The sequence below is a fragment of the Megalops cyprinoides genome, chromosome 13 (genome assembly GCF_013368585.1).
Source record: "Megalops cyprinoides isolate fMegCyp1 chromosome 13, fMegCyp1.pri, whole genome shotgun sequence".
NCBI lineage: Eukaryota > Metazoa > Chordata > Actinopteri > Elopiformes > Megalopidae > Megalops > Megalops cyprinoides.
Window position 1 is genome coordinate 13,888,204 of NC_050595.1, and position 21,374 is coordinate 13,909,577.

General features: G+C 38.1%; 1 protein-coding gene across 1 annotated transcript; it reads right to left on the reverse strand.

Moving 5' to 3' along the window:
• Positions 1-1,051: 1,051 nt before the first annotated feature.
• On the reverse strand, positions 1,052-19,769 carry si:ch211-150g13.3 (transmembrane protein 178B). Its single transcript, XM_036543832.1, has 4 exons — positions 19,120-19,769; positions 8,010-8,123; positions 6,576-6,713; positions 1,052-2,491 (listed from the first exon to the last, which is right to left on the reverse strand). The coding sequence occupies exons 1-4, from the start codon at positions 19,514-19,516 to the stop codon at positions 2,247-2,249; spliced, it is 894 nt and encodes a 297-aa protein (XP_036399725.1). The 5' UTR covers positions 19,517-19,769; the 3' UTR covers positions 1,052-2,246.
• Positions 19,770-21,374: the final 1,605 nt, after the last annotated feature.

A 21,374-nucleotide genomic window follows, 5' to 3' on the forward strand; every position in this document is an offset into this window, starting at 1 on the left:
TCACACCACACATGAGACTATGACAGCGCTGTGTGTGCATGTGTTACATTTCACTCTTCACTTGTCAGACATGCATTTAGAAATTCTTAAAGGAGAGATAGATGAACACCAAACCTGCATTCAAGTGTTTCATATCAAGAAATCTAATGGTCCGGGAAAAAAAAAAATGAATGAGTCTCTTTGAATTATTTTCTTGGCATCTTTTTAAGTCTGGTCCCATGTCACTGTGATACTTTTTTCTTACTGATGGTGCAAAATTGTTATGTAAAATCTTAAAAAAAAAAAAAAAAAAAAACTTCCATGCATAAAAGCATGACTATATCTCTTGTGTCTCATTATTATGGAGAAAGTCTCTGGAATGTGAGGTAACTTGTAACCCAGGAGATAAATAACATACCCCTAGACATTTAGCGGACTGTGCTGCAGGGAGCGATTGTGTATAAACATAACCTGTGTTATGTAAGATGACACAGACCACACCAGTTCATGTGCATTATCCAACAATGCACTTACCTGCATATAATGCATTGCACAGTGCCATTTGTTCAACCAGCATCTACTGTAGATGGAAGTTTACTTCATGTAGACAAAATATATTGAGTATAAATGATCACAAATGCCAGTTCTTACAGTAGTGGATTGCTCTTACCACCTGGCAGCACTGTGGACATGAGTTTAATGAGTCTATTTTTGTCATCATGCTAACAAAAGCTACACACTATCATTTCATAATTTTAAAGTGAATCATACATTGGACATACTCCCAATTGGATGATGACATGAACCCACAGCCATTAGACTAAACATATTGCATGAATGTAAAAAATAAAAATCATAGAACTGAAAAAACTTCGCTGTTCCCACTAAACCGTTCAATGTCAGCACAAGAGGAGTTAATTCTTCTTCTGAAGGTGAACCTGTGGATATGTAAAGCATTTTTGCAGCTAAGTTGGAAGATGATGTTTTTTTTGTTTTTTTAACTATACAACCAAGTAATTATTGACTGTTTGGGAGTAGCTGTCCAAGTTTCTTGCTCGTCTGCCAGCAACTCTCTGGCACTGCAACTTTGACTGTCTGCTGGTTCATGCTGATTGTGAAAATGCAGAGCTCTGGGGATAGGTGGCTTGATTGCTGGAGTGGCATTTGGCATGTTTAGTATCAGAAATGAATGACCTTACCTGAATCTCCTCTACAAGAAACTGAGTGGAAGAGGAGGAAAGAGAAAAGTTACAGGTTCCTTGAAATCTTGTAAACATCGCCAGAAGCAGCAAGGACTATTTTTCTTTTTTTTTTTTCACTTTTTCTGTCAGTCACAGGTGGAGCTCAATAGTCATGCTCAATTCATGTAAAAAATGACTTGAGAAAGGTTTTATTCAACCCCAAGGGCACACTTATTCCCCCCAGCAAAGCCACTAAATACCCAAGACTGTCTTACACTTAAGATTACCTCATAACAAATGGAAAAAACATTCTTTATACAAGAACTATAAACGGAGACCCGCTTCTACATAGAAATGCATTTACACATACTTTATCTTAGAAGCACTGAAATGTTACTCTAAAAAGCTGAAAACACATTTCTGTCTTTCTATTTGTCAGTTCCAGTCTTCCCGTTTCCATTTTGTGCTTTTAATATTTCACTTTCCCAATACCAATGCAGGGTTGTTAGGGGCAGTTACAACTGCTGAATCCCATCCCCTGTTTCATTCCAAGCAATATAATAAGATGTCCTTTAAGATATTTTTTTAACAATATGCAGTTTATGCCAGCATAATTCATTTTGTTTTTCATGTATCTTGCGAGCATTAATAAACACGGAACAGGTCACCCGACAAAAAGAACAATCGGACAGGATTCGCTGCCACAATATATTTTTGTTGTTGTTGTTGTTTTGTTTAGTTTTTTTTTTAATACTGAAAGGCATATCAGTTCCTCGAGAGAAAAAGGAAAGATGGAGAGAGAGAGAGCACCATTTCAACACAAATCCTCTTCAAAAAAAAAAAAAAACAGCCACTGCTACTTGGTTGGAAGTGAGCAAAGGTCTTGTCCGGTTTGTGCTGAGCAAGAGACCCCAATGAACTCTGGGTACTGCTGATCCGTCTGTAAGTGGTTAGGGGGTTCAGTAATAGCATTCCTCCCCCAATAACTGTCCAGGTCACTTTACTACAAATGTCTTGAAGGAAGGGAAACAGAAATGGGTCAAAGGAGAGTGGGAGCCACTGACTGCCTGTGCGTTCTGTCACTTGTCACACGGTGCCATTTTCTTGCCTTGGCTTATGCACCATTGTGCGAGGACTGCTAAGAGAAGGTGCTAATGTACACAGGAATCCAGCTAGCAGGGTGAGACCCAGCCCACCCCAGGCACAGAACATGGACCAACCATACCCGTGGCTGATATCCTCTGGCAATCCATACATGTAGCGTGGATAACGGGACAGTTCAAAATTTATCCCGGCCACACAGGTACACAAGGAAATAATGCAGCATGTTCCTATTGGAGAAACAAGAAGGGAAGGAACTGAGTGAGTGAAGTCATTTTTTAAGTGTAAAACATGCACCTACAGTTACTGTATATTTACTTTTACAATACCCTGTGGAACATTTGTAGTACTGCAGTATCATACTGAGTAACAATAAAACAATTTAAGTTAGGGGTACATGTACCTCTGCTTTCATTTCAGCTGTGTTATCACCTCATAATATACCTGCCTAAGAAGAGTTTTTCTTTTTTTTGGCACCTCAGTGATTTCTTGGTTTACTGTATGCAATATTAATATAACTGGCAGACATCAAATAGGGTGGTCAGCCTGATATTATGTCTCATGGCTTTTTCCTCATCTAGCTAAATGAATGATTATTTCATGATCACATTCATCTAGGCTCTCCTGGAACAGAGTGGGGACCCAACCACTAGATGGCACCATAGAAACACACCAACAGAAGCAGTCAAGCTCTCAACAGATGGTGCGTAAAAGGCGTAGGCAATCCTTTTCCTGGAGTGCCGGAGATGCCTCTTGTTTTTGTTCCATCTGAAGCCATAATTGTGAAACTGTATCAGTTATTAGCCTATAATAGTGCAGGGCATACTGCATTCAAAGTGATGCATATTTTACTCACAATGGAGTCCAAGATAATCAGTAGGATTGTGGGACTCCAGAAACAGAATTTTAAAACCCCTGATCTCATTTGCACCAAATGTATATTAATGCAATGTGTCCCTGCTTTATTAGAAATATCTCATTTTAAACAACTTACATTATAAACTCTTGATGATATATATTTCCAAATAGGGACAGTTTTGCAATCCATCCAAAGTGACACACATCAGAACACATTAACGTAAGCTCTTCCAAATTCACTTCCAATTCACGACATCAAACAGCAAATGTACATTTTTTTTTACCCAAATACTCTGAAATTAGATGTTTTTGCAAGTTTCAGCCACAATTTCCAACCAGATGTATAACTCCTAATACAACAGATTTTTACATGTATGCCAGTTAGCCCATGCAGTTTATTTTTTTCCATTACCAATAAGCATTATAATGATGCTTTAGTGTTGCTGTTGGTGTTTGTGCAAGTAAGCAAACTCATTCAGTAAATGTTTTAATAAATAATAACAACAATAAAAAAGTCTCCCATCCCTGCCCTAGTTATAGCACTTACAGTTTGCCTTTTCTTGTATATTACATTAGGGTATTTTATACTTTGACTCTAGTTGTTGAAATGCTTGATTACTGTAGCACTTGTTCAGTCTGTGTTCAGCATGGCACAGGCTACTACAGTAAGGTGTGATGGACCGACACTTGTTCGGATGTGATCCAACATATTCTGCATATCCCGTTGTTCATATAACCTCGTTATGTGACCTCATGTACTTCCGCTTTGTAAATAGCTCTGGATAAGAACATCAGCTAAATGTAACTGAAATATAAACAGTTCTTAAAAAGCAAGTGAAAACTGCATGTGCTGCCAGCACTGAAATTTCATTGACTGTGTTCAGCAAAGGCATCAGGGGCTCAAATAGGGAGGTGCAGCAGAATGATATGGTCCTTTTGCCCACTGCACCATCTGGGGACCCACCTGGAGTCAGCCGCATCTACGGCACAGTTACATTGCTGAAGAATCCCTGACCACAGCACTTCTGATTGAGGCAAACAAAGAGCGTGCGCATGTTTTGTCTACAACGGGAGAGGAGCAAGGTGCTGGATTCCCAAAGAAATGAGACGCAGAGGACGCAGAGGGGAAGACGCAGCTTTTGAAATCTGTCATATATCTGTCAGCTCTAATAAAGACCCAGCGTGGTGAACCGTCCTCTCATACCACATCACGGTTCTCCCTTTCACTAGAAGTGACAGGTGTGTCTGTGGGCCACACAGGTAGAATGGCCAGGCGGCGAAGGACCGGGTCGGCTATGTTAAGTCGGAGCTGCAAAAAAAACGCGGAGCTCTCTGCTCCCTTTGTTGCATTAACATCAAAACCGTCCCTCTCAGCCCGGCATAAGAAACGTGACCAGCATGCTGTGCAGAAGCATGATTGCAGCACACGGAGGCGGGGGGATAAAAATACTGCCGGAAACGCTTCAATTGGAAAGCAAGGACTGAGTCTGCTGCTCTGCAGAGGAACCCATAAGAACACCTTATTCTAAGAGTGTGAAACTCAATTTTTAGACGGTCGGGGGCGAATGCTAATTATAGGCTTACTCACTCTAACTACAGTGCAAAATGTTAACGTGCTACATTCAGGATCAGCTACAGATTTTAAACAGTAGTCTTTTAAAAGAAAAGTTCATGTACATTTTTCTTTTTTGCCAAAATGGAAAAGGTTGTGTAAGAAATGTAAAAGTAAACCTCATTTTATTATGTTAAATGTCACTTAGGTATTGCTTTTGTTTTAATTTTTCATAAAATGAATAAACCTCTTAATCAGTATAATTAACAGTAAATTCATCAAATACTTCCTACCAGTGTACGAAATACCCGGTGGCAATCGGGGGGCCCCCCCTACCCATATCTGCCAACATTTAGGTTTCAAAATACGAGAGGTTTTTTTTTTGGGGAGGGGGGTTGGGGGTGCTTCCTACTATTCTGTAGCCTCCTACTATTCCTACTATTCTGTAACCTCTTGTCCCTGGATTCCTTACAGGAAAACTACAAATCCCATTACCTGATATGCCTTCAACCATTAATATTTTATCCATTTGGTCTGATTACATGGATTACATAAGTTATTTGCTTAGTGGATGCCCTTATTTGGGGAATGTTATCATGTTAAATACAGTTGGACATGTGCTGTACAAAAGCAATTAAGGTAATGCACCTTGCTCCAGGGCACATCAGCGCAGTGTTTGAACCTGCAACCTCTGACTTAAACCCCAATTCTCACAAATGTATCTCTTTAATGAAATATGGATCAGTTTACTCTCAACTGAAATCAGCAGCACATTCTGCAAGCTGTGTAAAGGCTCCGGCCAGAAAGCAGTAAACTGAGTCTCTCAGCTGGATTTACTAAATTGTAGTATGACAATGTATCTTTGTTCCCATGTTATCCAGTGTTCTGCAGTGTATATGTTTTCTTTCAGTCAAACCAGCTGAAAAATACTTTCATAAATTGCATTTAGGCCAGGAGTCCTAATCTCCAAATGCCTACAGCAGGTTTTAAGCTAGAGGAACAGCTCGGGACAAACTGGGTGTTGAGACAGCATGAATTTTGGCACTATATGTCCCTAAGATCTGCTGCTGGAGCAAAAAAATGGAATGGAATAGAATAAAATATGTCTAAAAGAAGCTACATTAAGTATTCAAATAGTATCTGAGTTTAAGCTCAATATGAGAGAGACGATTCGGCTGACGGCATAACACAGCAAAACTGTGCAAGGAGTGGAAAGTTAGTTTGTTACAAACCAGGAGAATTTAAGCCTTGGGAAAAAAAATCCATTTGGTCTGAAAAGGGAACCGTCAGAATTTTACATGATTTATAGTTGACATACTCCATTACAAACTTCCCAGGTTGTTACTTATGACATGACTTGACACGAAATTGTGGAAATAATTAATTTTACTGGATGCTTCCAACATCGTACATAATAAAAGAATGCAAGATCAAACTACAGTATGTCCTTTCCTTCAAAGATCTTGCTGAAGTCACAAATCCAAGTCCAGCATTCTCAAGAATACAACAGGATGCCCTAGAAGCTTCAGTTTGCCAACTGTGTTAGGCTGAACGGTTGTCTTTTTTGTTTGGCATGGCATGATGTCAGATAATGGTATTGCGTAGCTATGCTTACTGACAGTGGCATTTATATTTAGCATATTTAATGTTACGATGGTGTCAATGAACAGCAATGGACCTTTGTTGGCCCATCACTGATGTGAAACAAGCTTTACATCTCTAATGAAGCCCTACTCTGCAGCCTCACTTTGATAAATTAGTGGGAAAACACAAACAGAAAATCATTTGTAACAAGCAAAGACAAATTCGGCTGGAGAGCGCACACGCATCACCCATAGCCTTCCTGCCTCACACCCACCCACCAAAGCAAACACAAAACACTTGCTCAAAGAACAGCCTCTCACCTCCCATGAGGAAGAGTAGCCCTGCTACATACTGCATTAGGTCATGCTGCTTGCAGCAGCCCAGGACCCCGATGACCCATCCGAAGAGGATGATGGAGACTGCCATGCCTATAAAGCCTGCAGTCATTCTCCTCAGATCTGTAGGGCAAGGAAAAAACAGAGAGATGCAAAAAGTCATAAAAAACAAGTATGGTGACAATAACCAAAGTGAATCAGATAAAAAAAGACCTGAAGCACATTGACCCTCTTAAGACTCTTAAGAAACATCTGGATCCTACACCAGCAGATTCAAAAGCACATTTTTCTTCACACTAAGCATGATTTGCATATGCATCATGCATGCACACAATATTCCAAAAACAAGGTTGCATAAAGGGGAAAAAAACAATCAAAACGCTACCTGTAAGTCACTGTTTGAACTTGTATATTACAGGTTGTGGTTGCATTATGTCCATGTATTTACAATTACATGTACATAATCTCAGTTTATTCACAAAACTCATTGAGTACCAGCAGGTGGCACATACACACAACCTTTTCACAAAAACCTTGTAAAAACAATGTTTCTATGTGGACCATATTGCATAAGATTGTGTTTCCCTAGAAAAGCAAATGCAATTACAAAGCAAAAATGGACCAAGTCTCTGCATGTATGTGCTGGCAAACATTAGTGTCTAAGAACACAATAATAAGGGCTTGTTTTGTTTATAGTAGATCAGCACATTAATGGCTTTGGCCTGAAGATTACATGTTACATTTACATCTCAGCTGTGCTGGGACATTTTTTGTGGGATGGAAAGACAATAAATCACACATAAATCATCTCTGTAGTCTAAGGTCATCTCCATTGTAAATATCCTTGTTGTCTCCCCTCATGGGATAATGTCATAGTTGTTCTTGTTTCCACAGAAAACTCCCATATGATGACAGCCATGACAAATGTGTATACTGGAGGCCTTCTCACTCTGCCCTGTAGTAACAGCTTTTTCATAAGTGGATGCGCTATTTCTGAGTCCAGCAGTTTAACTTATTTCACTGAAATTGAGAATGTAATATATAGAAATATTACAGTTCATGTACGGTCCCAGTTCTATGTATATTTTATTGGGGTATATAGGTTCTGTATATAGTCTAGAGGATCCCTTTTGTTGGAAAGCATAATGAAACAGTAATCAGTCATGATCGATTCTCCAACATTTAGTTCCTCGTTTTGTGACACTGTTTCATTATTATTTTACCATTGTTTTGCTGCCGTCGTCGTTGTTGCATTAATGAATTTAAAAGTTCACTAATGCTTTTTTGTACTGCAGCACTTCATGTCACGCTGCCTGCGGCGGCTGCTGCGAGATTGGAATGGGCCCAGTCGGCTCCCCAGTGGATACGCTTGGAACACGCCCGAGCACATGGCGGGATGTTGTGGAAATAACTACTTACGGAGCGCGTGCCACTCATCCTGCCGGATGGTCTTGGTTATGTTGACAGGCAGATTTCGGGGGAGGGTGGATGAGGAGTAGTGGTACTTCACTGGGGTGCAGCGCTGAATCAACCCTGCATATACAAAGAGGATGAACTATTGAGACTGAGAAAAAAAAAAAAACACCATGTGGAAAATAAGTTCATTTCCATTCACTGTGCCTTTTATCCGTATTGAATTTTTTTTTTCTGCAATGTGGATTTAGGCACAAGCAATTAGCCTTAAATAGTCTTAAAGTAATAGCTTAAAATGCTGGAAATTCCTCTCCAGAAGCACATTAATTTTTTTATATTTTCAAACAGTTTTTCCCTTGAACAGAAAGAACATACCACACACCAGCATGAGGAGCTACAATATATTAAAGAGTGATTAATTCATTCATTCATGCGTTAACCACAAAAACAATGTAATAAAAAGTTGCCATGATCAGCACAATCATTGTAAGCATCAGCTATCATTCTGTGGCCGAGTGTAGACACATGCACAGTTGGCATATGTGAAAGAGCAGGCGTATGACCTGTACATGAGAAAGAGGAGGAGGGTGCTTGATGGAAACAGAATGGAACCTTTAAATACTGTAATTGCACTTTAAAGCAGAATACATTCACAATGAAATAAAATCAAACATGTAGCAATACAAAACTAAATAAGTAAAATGCACATATTTGAGGATATATTAAAGACATGCCTTATATCCTCTCAAATGAATCTCTCCAGATTTGAGCAATTTTTTTTATTATTTAAAGATGATTTCAAAAGCCATTTATTCATTTGAAGATGTATTTATTTATTTGATTTTGGCCCAAATCAAGATGTAAACATTACGGTCCTCAACTTGCCTTATATAAACATGATCTAATGTAAGCTAATATAACACTGTAAAATTAGAGAACCAATCTTTGCTCTGAATTCTTCATTAAAGCAATGTGAGAAGGCAAAACACCCTCTGCCAGCATTTGCATCTTAGAATATGTTTTTTTTCCTGGGCTTGTATTTACTCTGTTGGCAAACATTCTTTGGTGCCAAGGGAAAAAGGGACCCGTTCAGCATTTTTGTATCTGTGCAGACAAGCGGAGGGGAGGGTGGAGGTGCACTGTATCACCCTGTGGCTATTAACCTTCGCATTCAATTCCTTAATAATGAACATCTTTGCAAAAACACTGCCTGCATTGAAAGATAATTAACTTATTTATAAATGAAATTTTGTTTTGTTTGCCAAGAGATAAAGCAGCAGCTAAAATTGTGAAAAAATCACATGGGATGAACGAAACTCTGGGTGTCTGGCTTTAATATATTTATACAATGTTTACACAAAGGAGCCTGCTTATCTTCTTGATTTCATACAACATAGACCATTGAACTGAGTTGGGAAGGGTTTGCGTGGAAAAAGGAGGCCAAGTGCACTTAACTTAAGCTGAAAGGCCAGGGATCTGGGGCAGTCACACATCTCTTTCTTTTTCTCTTTTTCTTTGCTGTAACTTAAACTATGTTTTACTTAACAATCATCAGGCAACAAAGGAATCTTCTGATATCAAAATATTGCCAGTGCATTAAAAAATAAAAATAAAAATAAAAGTTTTCAAGGCGAGAATAAACTATCAACTCATGGAAACTACAATCCAAGCCTTTTTAACAGAAATAATTTTTGTGCAAACTAAGGGGACAAATAAGACAAATATGGCTGATGGTATCAGATATTACATGTAATTTGACAGAAGTCAGAACCCAACCTAGTGTGAAAAAACCCAGGGGTTCAAGCTCTCTGAAAGTACAGCCAGAATGCAATAACATGAAATAGCAACATTTTCAAAGGAATGGTGTATTTAAATGAGAGACAATAATGCTGAATGATGTCTGATGTGACAGGAAAGCATTGTTAAGATGTATCATTTGTTTGGCGCTTTAATGAATATTTGATTCTAATTTTCTGGAAAAGGAAAGAATACAATGCAATGGTTTTGTGGTGTGCTCGTGTTCAGGGAAATATTTACATCCAATGCAAGTACTGTGGTGAAATAACCTTGTACAACCTTACCTTGCATACCCTCACATTTAAAATATATCGAAAATGCTTTTTTTCTCCCGGAACTCCTGTGTTCATAATCACAACCGTTTCAATTGTGATTTAATTGACACCTATTAAAAGTGCATATAGGAACCTGATTTAACACCATTGTGCTCTTTCAGCTGTGTGTCTGCACTGAAGTGTGTCCTAATTGCAGCAGCTGAAAGAAGGAGAGCCAGATGGAGGAAATCTGGTCACGGATGTGACGTACTTTCCAGAAATCAATATCCATCTCAGATGGTTTCCCAGGCAAATGTTTGAGTACTACTCTTCAAGCCAACAGTCTTCTGCACATTGATTTCACTGATGTTGCAGCTGAATATTTTCTCGTTATCCACGGATAAAGCTGAGAAATCAGCAAACACATGATCCATGTCTTTGTTAAGAGCTTCTGTAACATGGTGGAGGGATGTGAGCCCCAAACTCTCTCAGCTCTCACTGTATTCTGTACCAGGAGAGAGAGAGATTCACATCACATATGACCAGTGGCCTCTTGCAATGAATATTTCCACATGTGGGAATATGAACGATAGTGAATACATAGTCATGATAACAGTTTCAGATCTCAATATGCAGGAGCATATGAGACAAAATGGGGATCGATGTTCCTCATGGTTGGAATGGGAACATCAGGCACTGGTCTGTCTCCCTATTTCTCAGGGCATTTTCCCCAGACTCACAAAATACACCTGTCCTTGTCTCCCTTCACTGGCTTTCAACTGCTGTTGGCATCAAGTTCATGCCCTTAATGCTAGCTTTCCAGGCAGTCAAGGGCATGATTCCCCCTTTTCAGTCCATGATCAGACCTTACAGCTCTGCACTCTACAATCATAATCCTCTGGTCATCTGGCTGTTCTTGTTCTCCATGGCTGCACATCCCAAACCTTTTTCCTAATTGGCTCCCAGGTGGTGGGGTACGCTGCACATATTGTCAGAACATCTTTCAGAGTCTTCCAGTATCGACTACAATGCACAAGTTTCCAAAGTTTCCAGGATTCCAAAATTTTGACCTGCACCTCCACATCCTTATATTAATTCTGAGGCTTTATATTTAAAATGTTTGTTTCAAAGACAATATACAATTAAAAACATTAATTAATGACATGATATGCAATATATTGCACACAACTAAGCCACAGACTTTGTTGTATTGGTGGATCCAGGTGTGTAGCATATAATGTAGTATAGCTCTATTAGGTCATTGTTAGCCAATGTGAGTATAGAAATATGATGTATGGTCATGTAACACTTACAAATCTTTGTCTAGTATCATATAAACATTAATTATGAAGGGTGATATTATAATAATATAATATCACCCTAATAATAACAACTTACATATACATATATTTTGTATATACAACTTTTCCTTTTGGCCTTTTATTTTTTTTTCATAAATTAAGCATTTTCAGTATCACTATTCCAGTTTTTTAAAAGAAAATCCTGAAGTGAGAATAACCACTTTAATAATAGAGAATAACCACATAATCAGTGTTTAGAAACTGAGGGAAATTTATTTTAATTATAACAATAGAGGGAAAAGAATCATTGCACATCAGGGTTCCCGTGTATCCTCAAATATTGGGATTGCTATTGTTCACTGTAATGTGCACATCTGTGCAACTCTAATCTGTATTGTTTTTGCACACGGGACAAACTGGAAAAAATCTAATACTCACTCAGTGCCAAGGTTAATACCTCCCTATTTTTGCGTCAATACACCTGAGTGGCTCTGATGTGGCTGTGTACAGTACATTGAAAAGCAAGAAAAATAGTGTGTTTCTGTATTTTTTTTTTTGTTTTTCATCCTGACTCAATTCATGAATTCACTCAATTTATGATTACAAAAAGGCAGGCCATAAAAAGGCCTCATGGAGTTAGACTACAGTAGGTCTCCCTATGCACATCGATAGCTTAACTACAGTACAGTCTGTTTGGGTACAACTAAGCGGCAGTCTCATGTTTTTCTCTATCACTATCAGTAACCTACCGCTGCTTTTCACAGCATGGTTCACTGTAATGAAGTGGAATTATAATTCTTAACAAGAACAGCTACTAAGAACAGTAACAGATATATGCTATATGATGTGATAGGCATAATTATGACACACTAGTAGTCAGTTCAGTCAATTCGTTGTAAAATATTCACACTGAAGCAGGTGTATTACAGTGACACATGGCAAGACCTTCACATTAGGAAACGGACTGGTCACCCACGCCCTAGGTCAGACCCTGCTAATAATCACGACACTTCAGGTGAAGTTAGGAGTAATGTTTTTCAAAGTAATTATCTGAAACAAATAAAAACAATTAATGGGTAGTCTTTTGCTATGGGTATTTTCCTTATATCAGTTATACTGTAGAGAAATTAAATCAAGAGAAGCGAAATCAAGAGAATCAACAGGCTCATAAAAGCAATACTTGAATGAGATTGATATTGAAAAGATATTGCACTTTTATAAGGAAGTGTGACTGAACTGATGCACCTCAATATTATCATGTCTGTTTCATTTGATTTTGACCACAATTCCAGACCTAAGACTCTTATAAGAGGCAACAAGTGTAGTATGGCCAATGAGCTATTGAGGGAACTATTCACTCAATTACAATTACAGTATTTTCTTTGTTGCGCAATTGTGATGTTTTCTTGAAGTGTACTGTGTACTTTTTTCTATTACATTCTTTCCAATTTGCTTGACTTTCACAAATGGCCTACTTTGACCAGTGTTCCCTGTTCAAATATCCATTGAAACAAAGGAAAGCAGTTAGGTATTGCTATGAACTGTGAATCATTAATCCTTAGATACAAACAATGTATCTAATGTATACTTCATCCTTCTTTGGACTTTCAATTAAATAAAGGAGAAGACACAATTCTATGATGAGGAATTACAACTTCTAACATGCACTAGGAACTTTGGCTTACTTTACCTTTCAAAATGTCATTAAGCCATTCACAATAATAGTAGTAATTAAAAAAGGTGTCATATCTTTGCATATTGAATACCTTCTACATTATTACATGTTATCAAATTATATTATACAGTTGATATATTATGGTAAGTATACATAGTAGTATACATTTTCAATGTGCAACAATTTAATCATACATAGAACAAGTATTTAATTTATTCAGAACAAAGTTAACAAAGCCTTTTTTTCCATTTGTAAAAACATTTTATTGCAATATAAACCTGCATTTTCAATTTGGGGTTATAGTTTATAAATGTATTGTTTCATTAAATTGACTTCTTCAAAATTTAGAACAAAGCTGGAGACATTTCTCCTCAGCGACTCAAAATTCTGATTACCAGAGGGCAGTGGATCAAGAATAAAATGACAAGAGACACACAAACCTATCCACAAGGGCACTACAAATATATGGCAGCATCCATAGTTCTTCTGGAAGTTGGGTGAAAAGAGTGTTGTGCTGTATCTTACATAAAAAACAAATATTTACAATAGACTAGTTTTATAAGAGGCATGATTTTGGTAAATGGCCTCAGGTGTTACCACTGGTCAAAATACTTGGGCTGTGTTTAAGATTTGTATTGAACTCTCTTCTGTTATATCACAAATGTTTTGAAGTAAACAGCCGCATCACTCAAAACTGACATTCTGTGCAACAGCTTTCGCAAAATTGAACCCAGTTCTCTTCATTTTCATGTGTGTGGCAAAATGTTGGAGGTGTTTGTCCCAATGTGTTGGCCATTTGAGAGCTACTTTGAGCAACAACAAGCAGGGGTTTTGCATCTGCAACACTTATCGAACAAAATGTCAAATTGAACTGGCAATGCGTTACTCCATCCACAAAACTAAAAGCATTCTGCAACAGGAAGTTCAACTCACTACTGTTTATAAAACTACACAGAACTGTTTACAATCTTAAATGCAGCCCAGGGGAGATTTCAGTTGTCAAACCTGGGGCAATGTTTTGCAACGGTGCAGATGGAAGATGGGCTCCATGTGTAAAGCCTAAGGACTAGGACAAATCTACTTCTGGACTTTTTTTCTCCCGTTAGCACCTCTGTTTATTGAGGGACAACCCATGTTTCCCGAACTCACCCTTACTCACAAATGATAAAGTGATCTGCAACACAGCAGATTTAAAAGAGCTCACTCTCAGGACCCAGCACAAATCTGTCCATTGTTGGCATCATGCTCATCTATCCAGACTACACTTAGGTTCTCTAAACTCTTACCAACCCCCACGACCCCAGCCACCCCCACCCCCACACTCACCCCACCCCCTCCTAACATTGTAATAACAGCTAGCAGTTGTAAAACAAATCATGATTTGAACATAGAAGATAAAAGCTTGGTGGCACTTCAAGATTGTGCAGCAGCAATAGCTCAATGGTAAACATGTTGTGTCAACACAAACTTGGCTGGAAGCTGTCGGTAATACTTTAGAGGTTGTATGCCCTCTAACAGCACTTTCTTCCATTGTGTCAATGTTTCACACAATGGCACTACATTTCAAGGATGGCGCTAAATATTCAGTGTCTGTGCAGCAAATTCCTGAAGCTTATTGAACGTACTTCTTGTAAGTCACTCTGAATAGGAGCATCTGCTAAATGAATAAATGTAACTACAAGCAAATTGCATACTTCATGTAACTAGCTAGCTAGCTTCATAGTAATCCTGCTGGCCAGGTTAGCCAGTGGTAATTAATCAATTGGGGTCTATTTAGTGAGCTTTATGGCAATATTCATTTTCAAGCTGGGTTAACTGATGATATTATTTGAGAAAGAGAGCCTTCACCTGTTCACTAGAAACTGAATGCATTATTAGTTTGTTAATCATTAAAATGTTAAATATTCAAGGTCCTTTGTCTTCAGTCCAATTCAAACCTACCAACAGAAAATCATTTCATCAAGTGCATCCTAATCTGTCAATTGTCAATTGTGGAACTGTTTGTCATTGTAATTACCTGTGTGCATGTGAAGCCAGCCATTGGTTAATGGACCACAAGCTGCTCACAAAAGTACTCACACACCTGTATTTAATGTCCCTCTTGTTCCCAGAGGGACATTAAATACAGGTGTGTGAATGCTGCTAGGAGACCATTGTGAGCAGCTTGTTGTGCTGATGGCCTAGGCTGAGTTTCTTTGCTTTCATTTTTAAAAGGATTTGATTTTTTTTGTAAGTTTGTTTCTCCAGTTCTGTTTTGTGAGAAGTGCTGGTCAGCTTTCTTGCATTATTAATGATTTATTGATTGAAAGGTTACTTTAATGAAGGTTACTCTAATGAATTCAGGATAAGAATAACGCTAGCTAGCTATATATGCCCTGTGGACATCCTCTGCTTCCCTGATATTGAACAGGGTTTTTTCACTCCTGCCTACATGTTGAAATGCTGCACAGACTAGTGATGGGAATAACAGCTCTTTGAAGGGAGCCGGATCTTATGGCTCCGTTCCTTTCCTTTCTTTTAGGGGGCGGGGATTACTAGGTTTATCTGAAAAATGATTGCATCGTATAATGATACTCGTATTGCCAGACCTAATGTCATTGTGTATTTGTGCTTTACAACGTAACCACCATGAAAGAGAGGGGGGGAAAAAAACTTTCTCGATTCCTGCTCCATAACCACTATGCTGCACTGACTGAACTTAAGGCACGCAGTGAAATTTGGGTGCAACGATAAAAAGAAATGGCTCTCAAGTACGACTCGGATGGCTTCGTTCGTACCAAAGAGCTGTTCAAAAGACTCGGATCGGTTGCAAACGTAACATCACTAGTACAGACATGTTTTTTATTCCAAATCAGTTAATGTTTCTTCAGTTCACCCTGTGGTAGCAGACTTTAAAGTGAAGGTCTGGTGTCCACCATTTAGAATATCCACCAAGTGCTTGAAAATCAAAAATTTTATTGATTTTTTTGTATACAAATGATTCAGACAGTTATAATCATAATTTCAGCCCTGTATGCAATCATGTTGTAACTATGACATGTTCTAAGAAATGTTATGAAAGTTAAGTCATGTTATGAAATCATAAAATATGGACAGGTATGTCGTATTTGTAATTTCCCTATCCACCTACTAAGATTTAATAGATTAAGATTTGTGTAGACTACATCTAAATGAAAAACAATAAATATAACATTTTGTTGATCCATTTTGTTGATGCTATTCAGTTAAGTAATTTTAATACAATCGGGGCATTGCTGATGGTGAGGTTATAGGCATACAACATATGGCTTGGAGTCTGTGGAAGGGGGTCACACCTTTCCAGGGGCAAAGGTTGTTGACATCCCTTTTGTGGACATCGTACTTGGGAATAGATATTAGGAGGCAATGGGGTGGAGGAGGGATGCCGTGAACAGCTAATCTGAAAAGGACGTGGTGAGTGGGTTTTTTATACTTGAGAATGGGATGGATTTGAGGATTAAAAAAGGGATTAAAAATGTAAAAATTCTAAAAATTATCCACCCAAATCTTTGTTTGGAACTGCATTTGCATATATTTGATCTCTACATGTAAATGTAAAAAATAGTAAATCAGTCATCTTGTTGATTCAAACACAATAATACCATTCTAAAATATTTTTTGCACACTATTTATTTTAATTATTTATGCACTTTTATTTACTTTTCCAGTTAGCAGTCCTTCCCCACATTCAAGGCATTTTTGCCCATTGTACTGTTACAGAAACTCACTGAACTACTCACCACTGTATCAGAGAGCTGGACAGTAACAGTTGTAACAAATTATGAGCCAACAATACAACTACCCACCACAGAAATACTACCTACCATACCAATTGTAAATATTCAGTTCTTCAACTGAACAACTATCCATAGGGTCAGATCTTATCCTGTTTGCTTGACACACCCACTGAACTGGAAGTCTGTCTGTCACAAGGCAATAGCTCCAGCCTGATCTCTGTAGTGCTGAGTGTCAAGCAGAAGCAACTCACTCCATAATATTTTTGATTTGTAGCATCCTCTCTCAAACTCACAACACAACCTTTGCACTCTAAACTCAACTGCACTCAAAGTTTGTACAAGCAACAAAAAACTATCCCCCTCCTGCCAAATATCACTGGTCCCAGTAAACCGTGGCACTGAATGTGTAATTGCCAACTTTGTTCCCACCTTATGAGGAAGTTTGCTGTGCTGAGAAAAACAACTCGCCCACACAACCTAACACATAGACAGCTCTAACTTTACATAAAGAGTCTTTGGCAGTGGGGAAACTGTAACTCACTCCTTTGCTCCAAACCTCTGGTGTCTTGTGCTAGCAACAGAGTAAGCAAAGAGTCAGGGTAATATCATTACTTTTTCATGTAATAAAGCTAATACAACATTGTTTTATTATTAATAACCAAATTTACTTAAAGCAACACTGTAAAACAATGACAAAAGTTTGGTTGTTTAAAATTCTCAGTCTGTGGAGATTTTGTAGTCTCGTCAGGATTGTTTAAATATTTTAGGACCTCTGTGTTGAAGAGGTAAGAGGTTGCTGGGGACCAGTTTGACCACATGTTTCGGATCAAGATTACTGAACCCCCCCCCCAACAACAACAACAACAACAACAACATCAATACACACACACACACACACACACACACACCAGATGGGTCACTTGAATAAATATTCATTGATCCAAAACATGCAGAAATGTTATATAGTATGATATGTTTTACTGTATAGTCCCCTTTGATAGGGTATCTCTTTGGATTCAATGTGTTTCAAACAGCAATTAGAATGTTCAGTACACTGAGAAGGCACTTTAGCTCAGGTCTTTTACAGAGCAATATGAAAAGGGTTTGCCAGCACCAGAATATTGTGACATGAATGATTGGTATTAATGCATTGACCGAGACAGTAATTGTAATTATTAATTTTATAAACCATCGTTATTGGCTTTCTCCAGTTTTATATTGAACCAAAAAGATGTTCTTTACATTAAACTGGAACACAAGTTGATGGAAAGCTGTTAATTATAATTTCCTTGATGAATATAGTAATACAAGTGTTGTTATTATTACAGTTATCATCGTCATCATCATCATCATTATGGTTGTCATTGTCATTTTTGTTATTAATTGGTTTGCTTTTAACTTCTTACATTTTAAAGTAATTGACTTTCACATTGTGCATTTTCCACATTCTGCATCATGGGACAACATCTCCGGTGTGTCGGGCAGTACGTAGAGTATGTGGCTGGATTGGGTTTTACGATTCCATGAGAGTGCCATTTGCAGTCCGTATGTGATTTTTTTTCTGCAGCTGAAACCTCTCCATACCCGGATGTTTATCAATTATTCAGTCATTGTTCTTTTTTCCTTTGAAGATGTCAAGACATCAATTGAATTATACTATAGATATTGTATATGTATGTGAAACAGGCCAAAATCACAAGGGGAAAAAAATCGAATTGACTAAACGGTACCTGAGACAGACTCCCTTTCAGCCTGTACATTGTGTGCGCCAGCACGTAATGACAGCCAGGCGGGGATGGGCGCGCAAAATCAGCACCACGGATAGCGCAAGGATTTTCTTACCATTATCGTTAAAAGTACGTCGCATCTTCAGCGCCACTCAATTACCACCTCCGGTCAAAATAAACAATCCATTTATGTCAATAAAACCAAAGTATTACAAGTGATTTTATTCAGTGGATTCGCCCACGATCTAAACACAAACACATATTGCAGAGAGACGGTTTTTTAGTGACTCCTTGCAAAGCAGAGAGATCTTAACAGCTGTAGACATGTTTACTCTGTCCATACTTAACTTACCAAATATTTCTAGGCTGTGCAATTGTGGTGGTAGATAGTTGACTGATGTTATGGTAAAATCTATCCCATTGTTTTCGCTGTTAAAGACATACATGCACATACAGGTTGAAAAACAATTAATATCTCTAGTCTACTTTATGATCGAAGTAATTTGCACGCGCTATTTTAATTTTGGATATTTTTGTTTTAGTTGATGGCACATCGTTGCTACTTGACGGACGTTAAACACCGATATGGTAGCGTAGAAATCCTAACCTTTATAGATGAGGTCTTCAGTCTCCAGATCAAAACCCTCTCGATGACATTTTCTCCACAACCCAGAGATGGTGGAGTTGAACTGCCGACTGCAGTGAGACTCCATTGCTGAAGCAGAGGCCAAGAAGTGCCGCTTAGCCCGGGGTAGATCTCCGTCACCCACTCCTTTGCCTTTTCTATAGACTTCATTTGGAGGCATCCGGAGGGGAAGGTTATGATTGGAAATGTAAATATATCCAGGATCATTTCTTTTGTTGGCATAATTCTTACATCGTTCCCTGTGCCTCCTCGCATCCGTCTCGTACCAGTAATCGGTACAGATTGCCATTGCTAACAATCCCAACGCACTAAACGCCAAAAACAGTCCAGTACTGGTTAAAATCTTCATGGCAGCCATCTTCCTCGCTCGCTGGAAAATCCAGATAGACGCAAGACCCTTATTCAACAGTCGCGCTGAAACCTCGCATCAGAAATGACTACCGCGCTCACTGAGTAACCGACATGTTGGTCGTGGTCCGAGGAGCCCCACTCGAGCTTAATACTTTCTTTTGTTGTGGTGCTTCCAGACAGATGTGATATTTTACACCATCTGTATGGGTATCTGTGTTGATCCGGGATGGATGGCGACCAATGCTGTGAGGAGAGGTCGGTGATGCAATACTCTCCCTCTCCGCTTGGAATTCAGTGTGGCAAGAATGGAACAATGCACATGTCTGATTCACATAACCAAAAGCACACAACTTGTCGTATTATTATTATTATTATTATTATTATTATTATTATTATTATTATTATTATTATTGTTGTTGTTGTTGTTGTTGTTGTTGGTAGTAAGTATTATGCGGTGGAAAATATTGTATTATTACACTGTGCTTGAGATCGCAGTTAACATTTTGATTAATATTGTTGTTGTCATTATTACAATAATTTACTTTGTACAGAAAGACTAAACCACTATTTTATTTTCCAAGTTCTTTAAATGAAAGAAAATACGAAAAAAGATTTAATACGAAAATATTAACCACTCTCCTACAGGCTCTGCTGCAAGTTTGATTGTATCACGTGCACCTGTCACGCGCAATGTTGTCACTCAGCTGCTGAAAAAGCGTTTGACCATCTGGAGTGAAACTATTTGAAGGAGGTAATGTTTGGGCAAATTGCTTGTGATCCTATGTACATTTACACGGATATGAAACAGTAGTGGCATTGCATGGATACAAACAGACTGACTGCTCACAAAATGCACAGTGTAACTCAAACAAGTAACTTAGTTTCATATATAGTTATATGTAGTTATGAAACACACACACACAAACACACACAGTGGATCTATATATATATATATATATATATATATATATATATATATATATATATACACTTAGTAAACACCCTCAGGGTTATACAGGGACAGTGATTTACCTGCCAAAGGGAAACAGATAGTGAGACATCTTTTAATGCACATAACTTTGTTCTTAATTTTTTACCACTGCATCCTTGGTTCACAGATCCCAGATCCCCTTATCTTCTGTCAGCTTTTCACAGAGTTCAGTAATTTTGCAATTTTGTCCTTCTGGCAGTTTCCTTTTAAGCAATACAGTGGTTAAATATAGTTCAACAGTCTTTCACTTCCACAGAGTCATCATAATCATACTGTCTAATACTGCGAATGTTACTCTTGAAGGAGGCAGTACTTGTCATAAAACTGTCACATTTTTTTTCTGTTACAAAATCAGTAGACATGCATTTTGTTTGAGATGAAATAATTCATATTATTTAATTGCCCCATGGTGGAAGAGGGTTGTCTGTGCATTCCCATTTTTTAGACATTCAGACAGGTATATTCTACTGGTATTACCAGAAAACAGGCATTTGATCAAAATGATGCCGCTATTGCTCAGTGGCAATACTCATTTATGTGTGTTTTAGGAATACTGTTTGCTAGAGATGTGCTTTTGCATTTTTTGACTCACTGCTGACACAGACACTTGATATTTTTGCCATCATTGTTTACTCAGAAAAACAGTTTATAGTTTTATTGGTATGTCACAAAAAAAAAAAACATCAGCGTTTCCACAGTATAACCTGTGCAATATGGCAATATGTACACAGTAGGGCAAAACATATCTAATATTAAATTTTGAATTCAGCTCAGAGTAAATCAAATATTGGTGGCCATGAAACAGTCTAATCAAATACTTGTCAGTTATATGGGATATTTTTCATGTTTTATTCATATGATGCTGCATTTGGAT

Excerpts from the sequence above, each read along its gene's own strand:
- si:ch211-150g13.3 (XM_036543832.1), bottom strand. The coding sequence starts at position 19,516 with ATGGCTGCCATGAAGATTTTAACCAGTACTGGACTGTTTTTGGCGTTT. Across the intron at positions 8,124-19,119 it reads TGAAGACCTCATCTATAAAG|GGTTGATTCAGCGCTGCACC; the intron begins GTTAGGATTTCT and ends TTGTATATGCAG. Across the intron at positions 2,492-6,575 it reads GCTACTCTTCCTCATGGGAG|GAACATGCTGCATTATTTCC; the intron begins GTGAGAGGCTGT and ends TTTCTCCAATAG.